We start from the raw sequence: 18,974 nt of genomic DNA on the forward strand, positions 1-18,974 counted from the left end.
CCACAACCCGCTACGGAACTAAAACACAAATTTTATTTAAAAATAATTACTAATTCCTAAATAATTATATTAGTATAATTAAATTACTTCACACCCTATTCCCCTATTAACCCACAACGTGCTACGGTATTAAAACACATATAATTTACTTGAAAAAATATTACTAACTTCTAAAAATGTAATACATATATTCTAAAATTAGTACAATAATATAAACACAAACATATAAAATACATAATAAAATACATAACACGGATATTAATATCGATATTAGTAAGATGGATGTTTTTGCTATCGATATTACTAACTTCGATATTAGCAAAAACATTATTTCTTACCTTTAGGTCGATATTCCGGTTGTCGATATTCTTGATTATGATATTGTGTCCCTACGATATTTCTAACTCGATATTCTTGTAGGTCGAAATAAAAAATTCGATATTTAAACTGTTTACCCCTCATTCTTGTTGCGATGCCAATTAGAATGTATCACTGCAGTAGCAACCCAGAGCCTGCTGGAGCGGCACATAGTCACGCTCCATCTGAAATGCTTATGTTCAGCAGCTTTTACACTGAACATGCCGATACTTCAGAGCCGGAACCCTGCTGCTACTAGGAGTACCGGTACTCTCTTTGTCCAAGAAGAAGTTCCGGTACTTGAGGAGAAAACTGAGAAGTGCTGGTACTCAGCACTGAGGAGTACCGGCCCATTTAATGCACTGGTAGGAGTGGCCCATTTAAATCAAGTTACTGAAGGTGACTGGCAATTAAATGCCCTTCCGGGTGTTATAGTTCTGTTTGCTTTCATTGACCGAGTAAGACCAAGAAACCTGATAGCAATGATTTGTAGGTGAAAAATCCAAGACTGGAAGACTTGTCCATAAAGACGTGGAATGAGGTGGCCACACTAAGTGGGAACGACACTCGTGCCACTGCAGTGAAACACTGTACATCTCAACTTTGTCCTCTGCTCAGATCGTCCTGAGAGAATACGCTTCAGATATTTTGTGATCGGTTATGTGCAAGATCACACACATAGTGAACGTACATTGATGTGATGGGGGGTGAGAGCAACTGGAATATCATGGTATCTTGAAAATCTTTATTCTTTGGGTGGAAGGGTTGGTGAGTGAAGTGAATGGATTTCGACGAACCAAAATGGCAGTGGTAGCAAACGTAACATCATGCTCCCTTTGACCCCCCGCCCCCATGACATCACAAGCTTGATCCCTTGTGCCTCTCTTAATGTCTCTATAGCTACCTAAATCCTGCTGCAAGATTAGGGGAAAGATAGGGAGCTGAAACTGTCATCTTTGTGGTCTGTTGCCCCCTACCCATGAAGCGAGCTGTATCCAAGGCCGTGCCGGGGACACCAATGGACAAACCCGCTGAAGCAGCTTCTTTCCCCTCCCTCTGGTCACCCATGGTCGAGGAGAAGACTTCAGAACGAGACCTATTGGCTATGCCAATACTTGTTTTTTTAACGAATAGTATGAACTTGCCCTCGGTTCCAGCGCGTTGGGCATGGAACCTTTTTTTGACAGATAAATTTGTTGAACAGGTGTTTTAAATTGACCTTTGATGGCAAAAGCTGAAACACTGATACAGATTGAATTGAAGCGGGTGTAGCTCGAGTCTACCTCCTGCATTGACTAGTCCAGTACTAGGCAGGGTCATGGGAGGCTGTTAGTAGCCTTACATCACTTTTTGCAATGTTCAAAGGGATGCTTTGATGCTGGGATTACTTTTTTTCCTGATGCCGTTTTCCCCGCAACACTTTAGTAGTACAATACCCCACCGTTTTATAAAGCTCTCGTTTCTCCTCGGTTCTCTCTGTGGCTGTTCTGACTGTGGCCCAGGTGTGTGCTGCGTGTGTGTGGTTTGTCGGCGCAGGGGACCTGCGGTGCAGTTGAGCTCATCTGAGCCCTTGTGCGGTTTTGCGGCTCGGCTCGCAGTGCAGCGACTTTAGTACCAAGTGTTTGTTCACTCCCGCCCGTTCGGTCTGGGGATTACGGATATAGCCTTTCATGCGGGCCTTTGAATACTTCACCCGAGGCCCGCTGACAGCCACTTGCTCAACGCTGCACGCGTGCTTTTGGCACCTAACACTTCCCTGACAGGTTACCCGACTTGTTTGACGCCGAAGCCTCCCAAGGTTTGTTGTAAAACAAGTTCTGCCTTGAGAAGTGGTGAGTGTTTGGGATCTGCGTGGCCTGTTGTAGAGGGCGTGTGAGGGACGGGAGTGTCTGTGAAGTGCGTCGTGTTTTGCAGGGCACGTGAGGGCAGGGAGGGCCTATGAAGTGCGGAGGTTGCGTGAGGGATGGGAGTGCCTGTGAAGCGCGGCCTATTGTAGAGGGTACGTGAGGGACGGGAGTGTCTGTGAAGTGCGGCCTGTTGTGGAAGGCACGTGAGGGACGGTAGTGTCTGTGAAGTGCAGAGGGTGCATGAGGGACAGGAGTGCCTGTGAAGTGCGGCCTGTTGTGCAGGGCGAGTGAGGGACGGTAGTGTCTGTGAAGTGCGGAGGGTGCGTGAGGGATGGGAGTGCCTGTGAAGCGCGGCCTGTTGTGGAGGGTGCGTGAGGGATGGGAGTGCCTGTGAAGCGCGGCCTGTTGCACTGGGAATGGGGGGATATGTGTATGCGTCCGTCCCCAACCGTCCGTCCCCGACCATCCTTCCTGGCCACTCCAGAGGCCCTGCATACACAATGAAGCGACTGAGGGATGTATGCCCTCTCTCTCCGCATAAACTGTACATTCCTTTACCACTGTCCCAAGCTCATTCCCCACTGGCTGCTTGCTCTGGGGCGGGAATGGCATTTGCCAACACGTAGGATCCCGGGTTTACTTTCAGCCAAGTCCGTGTGCAGTTTGTTGTCTAATTATTATTATTATTTTTTTTATGTTTCCCATAATTGACCTCATTGGTTTAGATTGTAAGTAGACTTTTTTTTATATAAAAAAAGCAGCAGATATGCAGTAGAAAAGTACTGCCAAATAGCGTATCTTAAAGCACTCCTCTGTAATTTATCAGGTATTTGACTCCAGATTCAAGACGGGAGCTGCTGATCAAGATGTTTTGAAGGAAAATGATAAGTCAGTCTAAAAATCTACTGGCGCAATCCAGTGGTACGGTCTCACTGAAACACTGTATAAAAAAAAAAAGGAAAAAAAAAGACGGCTCTGAAAGTTTAATATCAATCATTGGATGCCTTTGCATCCCTGCTTTGAAGCAGCAGCAAATTAAACCTTAAAAAAAGAGTAGTTTTCGCCGGGGGTTGCACTTTCTGCGAAGTTGCTTCTTTTGATAATATCTTCTGGGGTTTTGAGATGTATTACAACAACATTGTCTGGCTGTCCCATATAAAGTACGAAAATATGATGGTGCTTGTACTATCTCTTCATTTTTGTGCAGTGCATCAGATCTAGATGTGGGAGCTAGTCAGTTTCTTTGTGGTGTTCAATAACCCACCCAGTAAGGTGGATCTGCTGTTTTCCCTCTTCTCCTGCGCCAAATACTAGCTTCAATACATGTTCTCAATGTCTATAGTTGAACAAATATTTTTGTAGCATTCATCGCGGATGTTGCAGTTTGCAGGTTGTCCAGCCTTGTGGTGGTGATGTTCGAGGTGCTCATTTTAGGCAGACACGGCGATACTAAAATGAAAGAAATAGAATTTTTTCTATTTCTTTCATTTTGGTATAATCGCGGCACCTGCACTTTACTTTCAAAATGTTATAAATAAAGCGCTGGTGCCGCGATTATACTAAAATGAAAGAAATAGATGTTTTTTCTATTTCTTTCATGTTGGTATGATCCCGGCACCCCCGCTTTGCTCTTAACATTTTAAAAGTAAAGGGTGCCGCGATTATACTAACATGAAAGAAATTTCTCTTTTAGCCCCCTCCCTTTCAGACTGGGTGCCCCAACTTACTGCTGTGGTAAAAGTTTCCTTATCTTCTTTATGTGGTGAAACAGACGGCCCCATAAAGATGATAAGAAAGCTTTTACCACAGCAGTAAGTCAAGGAACCCAGTCTGAAAAGGACGGGGCTAAAAGAAAAAGAAGAACGTCACTAGGACCTCTTCTCCAATGGCTGGCCACCGTTTAGCATGAACGGTGACGCCAGCCAATGGAAGAGAGGGGCGGGGCTTAACCTCGCTAGTGAAAAATACTCAAAATTATTAAATCTCGCCAGCTCGACTGCGCATGTTTGCGCAGCCATCGCCGGCCGAGACCTAAAAAGGAATGAGAAGGGATGTGGCGATGTATAGTGGCAATGAGTATGCCAAAGATGATGAAGATAATGATAACAACAACAAAAACAACAACAATAATAATAATAACTATTATTATATTGATGATGAAAATAGCAATAATTGGGGGCGTGGCTTGGACGCCGATCGGGATGGCGGCGTGAGCTCGCAGCTCCGCGCGGAATCCCGCTAATTCTCCTGTTTTTCGCACCCTGGGCGACCCGAGGTCGACTCTCCTGCCCTACGACGTGCGAGGGGACCTCTGGGCATGGACGGAAAGTTGCTAGGGGACTGCTGGCCCCGAGGAGACCGAGTTGGGCGACGGCCGAGGTGTTGCCGAGAGTGAGAAGAAAATGGCGGCGATGAGGTCGGGCAGCTCCGGACATCGACTTTGAGCTGAGTTGTCGCCGGCTGGCGGGAGGCCCTGCAACCGACCGATCGAGGCATTGGGGACAAGGCGACAGCTCCGGAGGTCAAGGGACAGTGATTCGCCCTGCCCGGACTTTGGGGACCCTCGCTGGCCGCCATCTCTATCTTCTCCCTTCCCCCCCAAGCTTCCGAGGGGGTCGGCCGAACGGTGCTCACCACGTTGGCCATTGGACCTGAGGGCATCGGCGGTGGCACTTGATCCTGATCAGTATCGGAGAGTTGGCGCCGAATCACAAGTGCTGGAACTGGACGGGCTTGTTGGCCTGTGACGCAGTAACCTGTAATGGCGGCGGCCGGAGGGCTGGTACCCGCGGAACGCGGTGAGGGGGACCTAGCAGCGTCGTCTCAGATGGGCGAGACTCCCCCGCCGGAGTTGGACCAGGAACAGCGGCTGAACCGACGTCTAGACGCCATACTCGATGCGATCACCTCGACCAAGGAAGCGTTGCACCAGGACATAGCACAAGTGGCTACGGGACTGGGACTACTGCGAGCGGACCACGCGAAGCAGGCGGATAGGGTCAAGGACCATGACCAGCTGTTATTGGACCTGAAACCGTCGGTGGTGACCGCGGAACACAAGATCACAGACATACTGGCCCGGCTGGACTCGCTGGAACGACGGGCGGAGGATGCCGAAGGCAGCAATAGAGGGAACAACGTGCGGGTCGTAGGCCTGCCGGAACGAATTGAGGGGGAGGATGCGGTGGCCTACATGGAGAACTGGTTTCGTACAGTGGTGGCACCGGAGGGGCTTACTCCTTTCTTTACTCTGGAGCGAGCCCACAGGGTGCCTGCTCACCCACCAGGGCTTGGCCGCCCCCCCCGACCGATGGTGGTGCGGCTCCTCCACTATAAGGACCGGGACCTCCTCATCCAGAGGGCTAGAATGGCAGGCCCGTTTGAGGTGGAAAACAGCAGGGTCACGATCTTCCCGGATTACACTCAGGCGGTCCAGAGGAACAGGGCATTGTTCCTAGCGGTGAAGAAGGAGCTGCGGGAAGAGGGCATACAATATTCCTTGCTCTTTCAGGCCAAGCTGCGGGTCATACTGGACGAGACTACGCACTTCTTCCTGACTCCGGACGAGGCATGGCAGTGGCTGGAGACGTATAGAGCGGGGACGGACAGGTCGCATAAAAGTAGGCGAGATCAGCCTAAGCAACCCCGGATCAGACAATCACAGCGCATCAGGTCCCGCAACAGGCGCCAGCGGGAGAAACGGGAGGCTCAAATGGCTGCGGAAAAGAGAGATGCTCTTGCGGCGACGGCGGCCATCACGGGATCGCAACGGAACAGTGACTTGGTGGAAACGGACTCCGGCGGGGAAGGCAGCAGGACAGGAGAAGACCTCTCAGAAGCGGAGAGCTCGAAGGGGCCGGTGGTAACCCCCCAGACCTCTGATGGGATTTTTTGCGGTTGAGACTGTGTTGGGACTTGGACAAGACCTAATGGTAGGGCGGTATCCTGTTGGTGATGAGTGGGTTGCCGGGAGGGGGGCTGAGTGCGCAGAGTGGGATGAGGGCGCAGGATGTGGGCTCCGCTAGCTGAGGTCGGCGATATCCCACCCCCCTTGGGCCCTTAAGGCCTCCTGTGGTGGAGACCACAGGCTAGGAGAATGGGTAGTTGGTTCGAGGTTTGGATTGGGGCTGACACTGGGTTTGTAGGCTCTGTCCTGGGGAGTGGGGTTTGGGGTGTTCTTCTGTTCAGGGGTTGTTTTGGGGGGGGCAACTGCTTTGGAGGGGATGTGAACTCTCGTTTGACTCGGACTGATCGATGTTGGTATGGGGAGGTTACCTAACTTGAAATGCCTAACGTGGAATGTCCGAGGGCTGCGAACTATGGTCAAACGCCACAAAGTACACGCATATCTGGTGCGCAGGGGGGTCCAGATTGCTATGCTACAAGAAACCCATCTGACCAAAAAAGAGTGCGCTGAGTTGCAAAAAAGATGGCGGGGCCAGGTGTTCGGCACCACTTACTCAGCATATGCCAGGGGGGTATTGATTTGGGTGAGGGCAGGGATACCGTTCCAGATGTTGAATCAAGTAGTGGACCCTGATGGCAGGTTCGTGGCGGTGGAAGGGAGGTTGTATGGAAGGGATGTGGTTCTCTGTTGTGTGTATGCGCCAAACACTGATCAGGCCCGATATTTTGATGGCCTCTCTGGGTCCTTGGCCTCTTTCCTGGCGGGCTCGGTGGTGTTAGGGGGGGACTTTAACTCGATCACGGATGTGGCTCTGGATAGGTCCCATCCTCCCCTTGTTGATTCCCCGGTGCGCAAGTTGGCCATGCACAGGAAGGACTGGCAGGACAGATGGGGGTTGCTGGATGTTTGGCGGGAGCAGCACAGAGACGTCAGGGATTATTCCTTTTATTCAGCCCTCCACGCACTACATGTGAGAATAGACTCAGTGCTCTGTAGTGGGTCCCTAGCCCCATTGATTTCCCACACGGAGTACCTGGCTAGAACCATCTCGGATCATAACCCCCTATTGGTACATATCCAGTGGCAGCGGGAATGCTCAGCGATACCAACATGGCGGCTCCGTCCAGACACATTGGAGGACTCAGTATTTAGGGACGCTGTCCAGCAAGGCATCGATCATTACTTTGGCGAGAACGAGGGTAGGCCACGAGCAGGTCCACTGAATGGGATGCGATGAAAGTGGTGGTGAGAGGAGTGTGTCTGGGTAGGTTCTCGAATGCTCGTACGACTGTGTTGAATGCACTTGTGAAAGCGGAGGAGACTTTGAGAGATTTGGAGCGCCGCAGGCCGGCCAGCCCGGACTTACAATCCCGGTTATTGGAGGCGAAGGAAGTGGTCGCCGCCGCGACGGAACGGTTGAGGTGTTACGACTACAGGCAATACGCCATCAGAGCGCATGCTGAACGGGACAAGGTGAGCACGCTCTTGGCCAGACTTGCGAACCCGGAACTCAGGGGCTGCCCGATCCTTAGCATTAGCAACGCACGGGGGGAAATGGTGTATTCCCAGGCGGCGGTGTTGGAGTGCTTTCGGGTGTACTATCAGGAATTGTATCAGAGTCAGTTGGGAGTGGAGGTCCAGGAAATTGCGGAGTACCTAGGGGCGAGGCAGCTTCCGGTCCTAGATGAGGAGGACGCGAAGGAGCTGGGCGGCCCGATCACGCTCACTGAAATACGGGTGGCCATTAAACATATGGCTCGTAATAAAACGCCAGGGGTGGACGGGTTACCAATAGATTTTTATCAGCAGTATGTTGATACCCTGGCCCCCAGGTTGCTGGTGGTGTACACGGAAGCTTATGAGACAGGGGGTTTGCCTGGGTCCATGCGTGAGGCCTTGATAGTTCCGCTCCTAAAGCCCGGCAGGGATGCAACAGACGTGAGGTCCTATCGCCCGCTGTCCATGTTGACGGTGGACTACAAGATCCTGAGCCGAATTCTAGCTACCAGACTGGCCCCACACATGACGGGCCTGGTGCACAGGGATCAGGCTGGGTTTATCCCCACGAGGAGCACGGCGCTGAATATCCGCCGCCTGGTGGGCATAATGGACGCCATCTTGGATGGGGACGGGGCCCAAGCGGTCCTGTCCGTCGACATTGAAAAGGCCTTTGATAGTCTGGAATGGACTTTCCTGGACGAAGTGCTGGGAAGGTTTGGCATAGGTGAGGGGTTCCGCCGATGGACGAGAGTCTTGTATTCCTCGGCTACGGCGCGGGTACGTCTGGGTGGTCTGGTGTCTGCGGCGTACCCAGTGGGTAGGGGCACGAGACAGGGGTGCTCCCTTTCCCCCCTGTTGTTCGCTCTGGCGATGGAGCCTTTGGCGGTCCATGCTAGGTCGGGTGACAAATACGTGGGGATAGACAGCGGCAGGCAGCGGCATTACATCTTGCTGTATGCGGACGACCTACTCCTGTACCTCGGCGATACAGAGCGGGCCCTGGAAGGAGCGATGGACCTGTTATCAGAGTTTGGCCGGCTGTCGGGCCTTAAGGTCAACTGGGCAAAGACCTGTGTGTTTCCACTGAGAGCGGAGTTGCCCAACCCTGCGCGCGACTGGGGGTAGTTTGGGAGCCATCTTGCTTCACCTATCTGGGAGTCCGCATTTACCACGCGACCGCGGACCTATTAGAGGGCAACATAGGTCGGTGCATTCGGGCACTGAGGGGCAGCATGTCCTTCTGGTCGACCCTCCCACTGACGGTTCTGGGCAGGATTGCTCTCTTGAAAATGGTGGCACTTCCCCGCCTACTGTACTACTTCCGGACGCTACCTATCTGGATTCCTCAGGGGATTTTTAGAGACCTGAGAACGATGGTCATTGGTTTTCTATGGGGCCATGGCCGCCGTAGAGTGGCTCTGAGCACGCTGCTTCGCCCCAAGATTGAGGGGGGTATGGCCGTGCCTGACTTCGAACTATATTATTTGGCGGCGCAACTGCAGGTCCTCACGCAACATGTGGCCAGGGTGTTTAGGGGACCGGAGGAGTACCGAGAGCTGGGGATACAACGCCATGTGCTGTCCTATATCGTCATGCAGCAGAGACTTGAGTTGCGGGGCCTCACTATGGAGGAACGGACACTCAGGCTGTGCTGGCAGAGGAGCCTTAGGAGAGCAAAGGCGACGCGGCCTTATGCGCCCGAAATTCCGATCGGTATGCTAACGGCCCTGCCACACGGGGGCGATTGGTCCCCATTGCTGGATTGGGAGGAGGCGGGCCTACAGGTGGTAGGCGATCTGTACATCGATGCAGCTCTGGTACCCTTCGAAGTGCTTCGGGAACAGTTCGGGTTGCCTGACGGGGGGTTCCTCCTGCATGCGGCGGTGGTGGCTGCTATACAGAAGCACTGGAAAGGATGGCTCATGGAACCGACCACGACTATGGCGTGTCAGTATGTGGTGATGGCAGCGGGCACCTTCAAGGCGGTGACATGCCTCCACAGCAGGATGCTGAACGAGGGACTGGAACCGCTCCAGGGGCTCAAGGCTAAATGGGAAGCGAGTGTGGGCAGGCCCATCCCAGATACGGCGTGGGGCCATATTTTACGGCGCACGTGGAAAGGCACGAGAAACGCGCGCTTCCAACAAGTACATTTCTATGTGCTTCATAGGGCCTACCTGACCCCCGAAAAAATACGGCGGTATTTCCAGGTACAAGACGCTCGGTGCCCGCGGTGTTCGTTTTCAGGAGCGGACATGGACCATTTGTTCTGGGGTTGCCCGCGTTTGGAGGCCTATTGGGCGGAGGTAGGGGACCTTCTAAATGAGGTGACCGATAGGGAGGTGGATTTCGATATGGCGGCGTGTTTGTTGCTCTGGTTCCCACACACCAAACACACCAGGGTAACAAGCAAATTTATTGATCTGGGCCTGATACTGGCGCAAAGGGAAATATCATGGCATTGGAAGTCCAAGGGCGGGCCGTCCACACGGAGGTGGAAGAATGAATTGTTGCGGTGGTCTGAATGCGAGAGTGTGCTCCGGATGAAGCAGGCTGTCAAGCTTGGTAATGAGAAGGCCTTGGATGCAGCGCGTGCGTGGGAGTTGGTGGTGCAAGCTTTGCGTGACTCTTTAGTAGAAGATGAGGACTGAGTGACTCGGGCCTGTGGACACTGCGAGGCGTACTAACTCGGAGTTGACATTGACTCTGTAGCGGGATCCATACTACACATCAGGAAGAAGCACACCATTAGCAGTTGCCGGGGTGGGGACATAGGGGGATTGTTTAGTGGGAGTTCGGGATGGGTTGGAAGCCTAGGGGTTGGCTGTCCGCGAGAGCGACTTCGAGTTACGTAAGGCCAGTGGGGAGCTGCACGGAGAGTGGGATGGCTAAGGGGAGTGGCCGGGAATGGTGGGCTCTATAGTGCTCGGGGTGGGTCCGGGAGCGGGTAGTAGCATTGACCGCGCAAGTGGAATGGCTGACAGTAGTTTTGTTGAGGGTGGGGGGGTAAAATGCAGATACGTGAAACGATCTTTAGACCATGGTCCCTATGGGACACTCACCGTGAGGTTTTCCTACTACGTAGAGTACTATGCCGCCCGGCCTCCGGGATGCGGGCTGAATGGCTGTGTATGGGATACGTTTTACTGTTGATCGGGGGGGGACGTCACGAGTGGACTGGTTGACTAATTGTATTCTGTGGTTTCTAACTCTGCAATAAAAACAAATTTAAAAAAAAAAAAAAAAAAATGAAAATAACAATAATAACAATATTCATAAGTAACATCTGCTTAATATCATTATTATTGGTAACAATATAAATAGTGTTGTCATTACTGTGATCATGATTGTTATTATCACCATATACACAACAACCACAACGAATTACTTATTTGTTGTCCATTAATAAATAGAGATTGTTCTACCCTTGTCAGTAGTATGTATACAAATGATCGTAAAAATTGTAAGGATGAGTGGGATCTGCTTGGATCTCGGCCAATGGCCTTGCGTACAGACAGATCTCTGCAGCCTAATCATTAATACACAGAGTTTTTCAAGTTTGAAAAGAAGCCATACCTTTTAGTATGAAACAAGTTCACTGTGCTCTTTTATATTTGTAACACAATCAAATAGAAATATTGTCTTGCCGCTCCCAGACACAAAGCATGAGTTACAGACTGATCCTACTTGCAAGCTGAATGCCCGTGTTCTGTACACAGGGTGGACTCACGTAGCACGAAAATCAAAGGCTTTTCCTTCAGGTATGTAATTGTAATTGCATTTATATAGCGCTTACTACCCCTGTCGAGGCATAGAAGAGCTTTTCGGTGAGTAGAACGCTACTCCGGAGCCCAAAAGGTATTAGTGGTGAATTAGTCTAGGGAAATATGAAATTCATTTGAGTGGTGGACAAGTGAGTCTGTTAGTTGGATTGAGAAGGATACTGGAGGGATAGAAGAGGGAAGGGTCTAGAAAGTGTGTATCTGGAGATTACAGCAGTAGGTGGAGGTTTGGGATGACGAAAGGAGAGATGGAGGAGAGAAGAGTGTATGGGACTCTGAGAGGTCTTCAGTGGAGCCTCAACCATAAAAGTTATTTCAAAGTCAATGGATCATTGTGGATCTGCCTGTAAGTAGGGCCACTGGGCTGACATGATTGCATGAGTGCAGCTTTTTCCACCATATGATCCATAATTTGGATGTTTTAACAGAAAATGAGTTTCTTGTTCAAACAGATCAAAAGTTGTTAGAGATTCTGCGTATTAAATGCAACCCTTTTCCTCATACTTTGCATAAGTTAACTTGTCAACTTTCAGTTACTAATTGATGTAGTTAGGCATTCAAAAGGATGGGAGTTTTGCTCAGATAGTGGTAACATCCCAATTAATGGGATTGTAGTGATCTTTGTATGTAGCCAGAAAAAATACCTTCAATGTAATTAAAACAGTATGACTCCGTGATGAAATAATATTATAAATGAGAAATGCTTACCCTAGGATTGGCGAGTGGGCGCCTGAGGGAGGAAATGCACTTGACTGTTTAGGAACACCTACAACTGCAGATTTTTTTTATATTAAAAAATATATTTTTCAACCATTATCATCAGGGAAATGATTGACAATTTACTCCTGCCAGTGGCTGATGTAACTTCCATTCAAAGGTGAGAATGGGATCAGAACACACCCAAACTTAGTGGTAGACCTGGTGGGGAGGGGAAGAGGGATATTGCTATAGAAAAAATAATTCCCCATGCAGAAAAACAAGTACAAAAAATGTACTGTTTTCCACCTGGGAAGACAATTGAACTCTCTACACCATTACACAGGTGGTAATGCCGCCACATTGTTATAATTTTAAATTCACACAAGTTTTCCAGGAAAGCTGTACCTGTTGTCAGTCTACAACAGTTTCCAGGCATACTTTCTAGGAAAACTCTTTGAATTCCCCATATTATAAATCTCACCCAGGAGAGAATGTAAATACGACTAAGAATTGCATCATTCAAATTCAAATTACAACTTATCCTTCCGAATCATTTTAATTGTTAAACTGATAGTCCATCCAAAATAGATTGAAACAACACCTCAAAGGTTCTAACCTAACACCTATTCTCCTATTATTAATAAATATTCGCTACTTTAAAAACTAAACATTTATGAAGATGTCACTTAAAAAAATTCAATCATCAATCACACCATTCTTAAATTATGTTTATACATTAAAGATATAACAAGTACAAAATCATCTACTTATCTGCCCAGAAGCAGCAAACAAAAGAGGAAGAAAATGGAGGACAGAGTCAATTTATGGGACAGAACATTTTTTTAGTTATTGTGATGTTATTTTTGGTTTTATTAGATTTAAAATGGTTGCTTCTCAAAAGTGGCAAAAAAAGTTATTATGCATAATGCTAGCCTCCTGTCTTGACATAAAATTAGACTCTCAAGCTTTAGTTACATCACCAACATTCTGCTTCTCTTGTTAAGGACAGACGTCTTGACTGTGCAATGTTGTACTCTACTGGAGGCTGTTTGTTGATGGAAAGGCCTACTTTCAGAGAGCCTATAATGTAAACGAACAAAAACAGAATACAGGTTTTACAAATCACTTGGATGTGCAGTTTAAAAGGAGGCACAATTTATGTTACAGAGGTGTGTACATGTAGGCTTTCTTGGTGCTTAGTGCATCTTTGGGTTACACAAATTATTTTACTCACTAAGGTGCAAATGACAGTGGTGAAAAAAAGGCATTCATATATTTTGTTTTGTGGTTGCTTGTAAAGCTGTGCCTTCATGGGAAGCAAAGTCATTACATCTGGTTAAATACCATTTGAATATGATTTGGTAAATGTGCAGCGTTTTTTTCTTAAGAAATCCATGTATTTAGGGCCTCATTACGATGAGACTCTAAAAGCGTGGGTTTCACATTCGACCGCCGCATTACTCTGCAGGTGGCCAAAAATGAACCCGGACGGTCATTACGGCTGGATTCCAATGGGCTGAAGGAGTCTGTCTGCCAGACAGAGGCCTGACTGTAATCCCTATGGCCGGCATTTCCGCTGTAGGGATTACCATGATGATTTCCGACAGGCTTTCCATGTTGAGCTTTCCGACATGGAAAGGCTGTCGGAAAGTGACTTTAGGGGGCCCCTAGAAGGGCCCCCTTAATCCAGCAGCCTCCAGTTAGGGGCAGAGAGGACATCTATGGTGCATTACGTTAAACCCTGCACTGAGTGGCAGGCACAATGAGGTGCCTGCCACACAGTGTAGGGATGAACAGATTCTCCCGTTTCTCTATGGGAGCTTGTGCTACGGACGGTTTATGGCCGCAGCACTAGCACCCATAGAGAAATGGGAGTATGCAACGGCACCATGTGCGTTTGCATTGTAATGCTGCAGTGGGGACCGCCAACCGCCGGTCAGTCAGTCCTGATTCTGCAACGTTGTCGGGTAGACGTGAGTCTGCCCAATATCGTAATAAGGACCTTAGTATGTATGACCTGTATTCTATTCATGTTTAATAACACATCAAAATAACTTTATAATAATGCTAATAAGGGTGCTGCGTAATTTTCGTTTAATCACATTATATGCATCATAATTGTTCTTTCCATGAAACACAGCTTGGTTTTCCTTTGCCACATAATTCTGTAATTTGGTTCTCAGTTGCCACATAGGTATTTTATGTTATGTATATTTGTTCGTACACCCTTGAATTTAAAGCAATCTTTAGCTGTTTACGTGCTGTTTAGGTCTTGCCTAGGAAGTGCCTAGGCAGCGCATGTGCTGTCTCGTTGAGACATTCAGTATACAGTATAGCATGGAAGCTTCGTTTAAGCTCGGCCCACACTCTGCCCATCTTTTGAATTGTTGCCTTCTGATTGGTTTTTGCTTGCTAGTCCATCCTCCTGATGGCCATGTTGTCATTTGTATCCTTCCCTGGCTATACTCCATATATGAAATTGTTTCAGACCTGCCACCTTAAAAAAAAATGCATTTGCAGTGCAATAGGTCTCGCATTTTCAAAACTTTAACCTATTGGTATTGTAAATGACAATGCCTTTTATTACTGCATTTTATAAAATGCATAAATAAAAGGCAATGTCATTTACAATGTCAGTACCTCAAAATCACGCAAATTTCAGACCTATTGCATTGCAATCAGCATTATTTCACTCAACGCCACATACTTCTATGCCACACAATTCAATTCTACACATTTCCATTCCACTCCACGCTTTTCAAATCAACAACACAATTGCGCAACACACCACATACATCCAATCCACACCACAGAATTCTGCATCATGCCACCTACTTCAACAGCACACCACATAATTAAACTCCACAAAATACCACTCCAACACACAAAATAACATTCCACATTCCACATAATTACACTCTGATACACAATCTCAGTCTACATAATTACAGTACACTCAATACCACATAATTACTATCCACATATTTCCATTACACACCATGCCACACGTTTCAACTGCACACATCCACACAACAATATTCCATCACACACCATTCCACAGCTAACAATTTCAAGGCACATAAATCCACTCCACACCACATAGATACACTCCAATCCAAAATGCGTGGCTAAAAGACATTCTCAATTACAACGTCAATACCGCTAACTCTTACAAATGCGAGACCAATTTGCCTTGCAAATGCTTGTTTTAGAACTGGCGTCCGTCATGTGTTCACAGACGCAGATTAATTCTGCTATCCTGCCCAAACAGACTGCTTCACCTGCTAACGGTTGGGCCTCTAGGCACCTGCTTTATGTTGTACGCCATCCAGGATTTCAAATCGCGTTGATTCTTGCAAATTATTTGCTCACTAGTGAGTATATCCTATCAGGACACAGTAAGGTGTGACCTTCATGTGTGTTCTTTGTCTTAGAGGCATGCTTTTTCCATGAACACTTTTATTTGGTATCAGGATGCAAACAGCAAGGTCCCTTGTGGCTGAGACGAGTCCCTGCAGGTTCCCACATTTAAAGAGCACAACTCTTTCTACTTCCTACTACTTCACATGCTGCAAGGTTGTCATTGTGACCGAACCACGGAAGAGGAGGGATTATGTGTTGTAGTTGAGGGCCCGGGGCTACCAATCCCAAAGTACCTTCTGCTGAGATCAGAGATATAACTTCTCTGACAGCCATTGTGAACCTGCTTCTTATCCCAGAAAGCACAGGAGAGAGCTTTCTACAATAGCAATATAGACCATCAATGAGACCCTCGGATTCTCCATGACAGCTCCTAACCCAGCCCTGGTCAATAACCAGGGAGTGTCCTCTCCATGAAAGTAATGGCTTTATTTGCTTTATTGCAATAGAGGATGGTACAGCCGCAGCTTCCTCCATGGATAGCCTGGGAGCTCACATAACATCTTCAATTAAAAAATACCAGTATTTTTTTTAATGTAATTAGCAACATAATAGTTCGAACAGAAATAAAGAAGCATAACGGTACCTGACAACTTGGGTGGTTGACATAAACATGGGGTTGGAGTATGTGATTGAAGTTCTATATGGTAGTATTGACTATGAACAATTTGAAGACATAAGCAAGAATGCACTATATACATAGTACAGACAGCAGGGCGATATAGAAAGCAAAACAATGGACAGTTACATACTTATCGTGTGTGAAGTATGTGAGAGGTTAGCATTAACCATGGTTTTGCAGTGTAAAAACGACAGTTCGTTAGGGTGAATTAGAATTCCTAGATGGAGGGCTGGTGTTTGCAGGAACAGCGGATGCACCACCACCCAGACCCTCATCTGCCACCCGACTTGACTACAGCAACTCTCTGTATGCAGGGATCACAGCTCACCTCCTCTGATGACTAGAGACCATAAAGAACACTGCAGCCAAATTCATCCTGGTTCTCCCTAGATGAACTTGCATCACCCCCTACCTAAGGAAACTCCACTGACCTCCTGTTCAGAAAGGATTCCAGTTCAAACTCTTGACCCACGCATACAAGGCCCTACACAACTGTGGCCTCGCTTACTGGATCTACCCCCTGAACTTTGATCAGCCCACCAGACACCTCCGCTCCATGTCTCTTTCTCAAACCCCCCCCCCCACATTCGATATAGCAGATGCGGAGGTCGCTCCTTCTCCTACCTAGCAGCAAAGACATGGAGTTAGCTACCCTATCATCTTCAGAACTTCTTAACCCTTCCAGACTTACAAAAGCACCTTACAACCTGGTGATTTGGCTAATCAGCTGGACCCTGCCAGCTCCTGGATACCCTAAAGGGTGACAAGTAGAGCTCTAAAAATGTATTGAGTGTACCAGTGGAAGGCGCCAAGCCGGAAGAAGGACTGGAATCTGTATGTAGCACTGGGTGACTAGGGTGAGGCCAGAGGATTGTTGCTGGCATATCAAAGGTTACAGGTAAGTTTATAGCTGGTAACAGTTGAAGAAAGTTAGTCAGATGCTAAGCTGTGAGTGAGTTTGGGTGCTAGTGATTTAAACTTTTAAGGACACTAAAGGCATGTATCTAACATGTCTGACAGACATCTAATTTCTTTCACAGGAAAGGCTGGTTTCCGTTCTCGTACACCCGTCCTCTTCCGTCCGTGGAAGCCATTGAGAAACCTCACTCCAAGTAAGAACATTGCTTCTGGTGATTCGCATATATATGTTAATACTGGCGTTTACCTTGAGTTTTTCAAGTGTACATGCATTTGTCTGATACTTGTTGATGTGTTCAATCCTACCTCACTTTGTTTAATATATTTATGAGTTGAGTATTGGGGAATTATTTTTGTTCTGTCTCCTCTACATATTTAAATATGAATGTATGTATGTATGTGGTATTTCTATAGCATATAGAGAAAAGGCAGCGGCGCACTGCTCATGGTCAAAGACAACATAACATAACATGAGTATTTGTAAAATGCACGTTCACCCAAGGGTATCTTGGTGGTGGATAACAGATGTTTATCCAACTCAATGATACTCATTTTATCTACCTCAGAAGGATGAAAGGTTGATTGGACCCGCCAGGATTTAAACCTGTGACTATTTGGAAGCATTAGTCATGGTCTAAAACAAGCATAAAGTCAATGAGTAGCAGGAGAGAAAGCTGGTTTGTAGATATATGCCCAGGTTGTCATGGCTATTGTTCTCACCTGCATATGTTACACCAACTGCTACAAGGGTCATTTTTTCTCTCCTCTCCGTTATTACTCTGGCTTAATTAAGTTACACCATTCAACAGATTTTTGGATATCCGCCATGCATCATGTCAGATAAGGGGATTTGATTATATAGTGAAGAATACATTGCTTAGTTAATCACTGGGAATCCTTTCTTGCCCCTTCTTTGTTTCACAGGATACTAACCTACAGAACAAGATATCTAGGTTAGAGAAAGCCAAAAATAAATGATTAGGACCAAGTTATTTGGACATTTAATTACTGGGTATCTAAAATACACTACCATTCCCCTCGGGGGGGGGGTTAAGAATGATGCTCCTGTAATCTCGTTGATGACCCCAAATATCACAGTGACTCTGGTTTAATTTGCAACCACTGTCTGAAGCACGGGATGGATTTGGGGATAAACACAGATCACCATATGTTAAGAAATTGACAAAAGAAATTGAAGAATTAGAAAAAGAGATCTTACACGATCAAAGTTTAACTAATTCAGGAGAAGCATTAGCAGCAATGGAAAATTCCATTACCGAATTTGACACCATCAGTCTTAATAGGAAATTAACTACACTACAAAAATACATTTACAGTTATGACAAAAATATCACCTACTTCTCTTTTGAATTAAATTTATAAAATCGCAGCTCAAGGTCAGCAAACAAGGTCCATAGGTCCAAACCACAGGGAATTTTTTACTTTCTTTGAGTCATCAAGCCCTGGTGATTCGAAGCCTAAATTTGACCAGCTCCCACTTAGGACTCCCTCCTGCCAACCCCTTCTGATTGTGTCAGTGGTACCACATCGAAGCACCAATGACGCCCCTATATTTAACCTTTCTCACAATCAACGTATACCCGCTCATATCCTATATTTAATGAAAAACAGTATCCCCCTAAACAATACATTTACAATCTGTGACCCCCTTCCAGTTTTACCCTCAGCAAATTATACCCCCATCCTATTTCTGTGCCCCAGAGTTTTTGTATTAGAAAATACGACGTTAAGGAAGTTTGTTGTTTTGAGACAAGAACGATAATAAATTAAATAGATCACGAGAAAAGCCGAAAAGGGTGCATTAACAGCTCTCAATAAAATCATGTTATCACTATAAAACCAGTCAATAAGGGGTTAGGGATTGAAATCATGAATACCAGCCACAAGAACATTGGAATATA

General features: G+C 47.2%; 1 protein-coding gene across 2 annotated transcripts in view; it reads left to right on the plus strand.

Moving 5' to 3' along the window:
* LOC147701721 (BAR/IMD domain-containing adapter protein 2-like) overlaps positions 1–18,974 on the plus strand; it is a 389,617-nt gene that overhangs the window by 326,277 nt on the left and 44,366 nt on the right. For both annotated transcript variants that reach the window (XM_086930340.1, XM_086930341.1), the window contains exon 11: positions 17,175–17,246. In XM_086930340.1, the coding sequence (XP_086786466.1) occupies positions 17,175–17,246 (72 nt within the window). The remainder of the gene's footprint in view (positions 1–17,174; positions 17,247–18,974) is intronic.

Source organism: Lissotriton vulgaris, chromosome 7, assembly GCF_964263255.1.
Source record: "Lissotriton vulgaris chromosome 7, aLisVul1.2, whole genome shotgun sequence".
NCBI lineage: Eukaryota > Metazoa > Chordata > Amphibia > Caudata > Salamandridae > Lissotriton > Lissotriton vulgaris.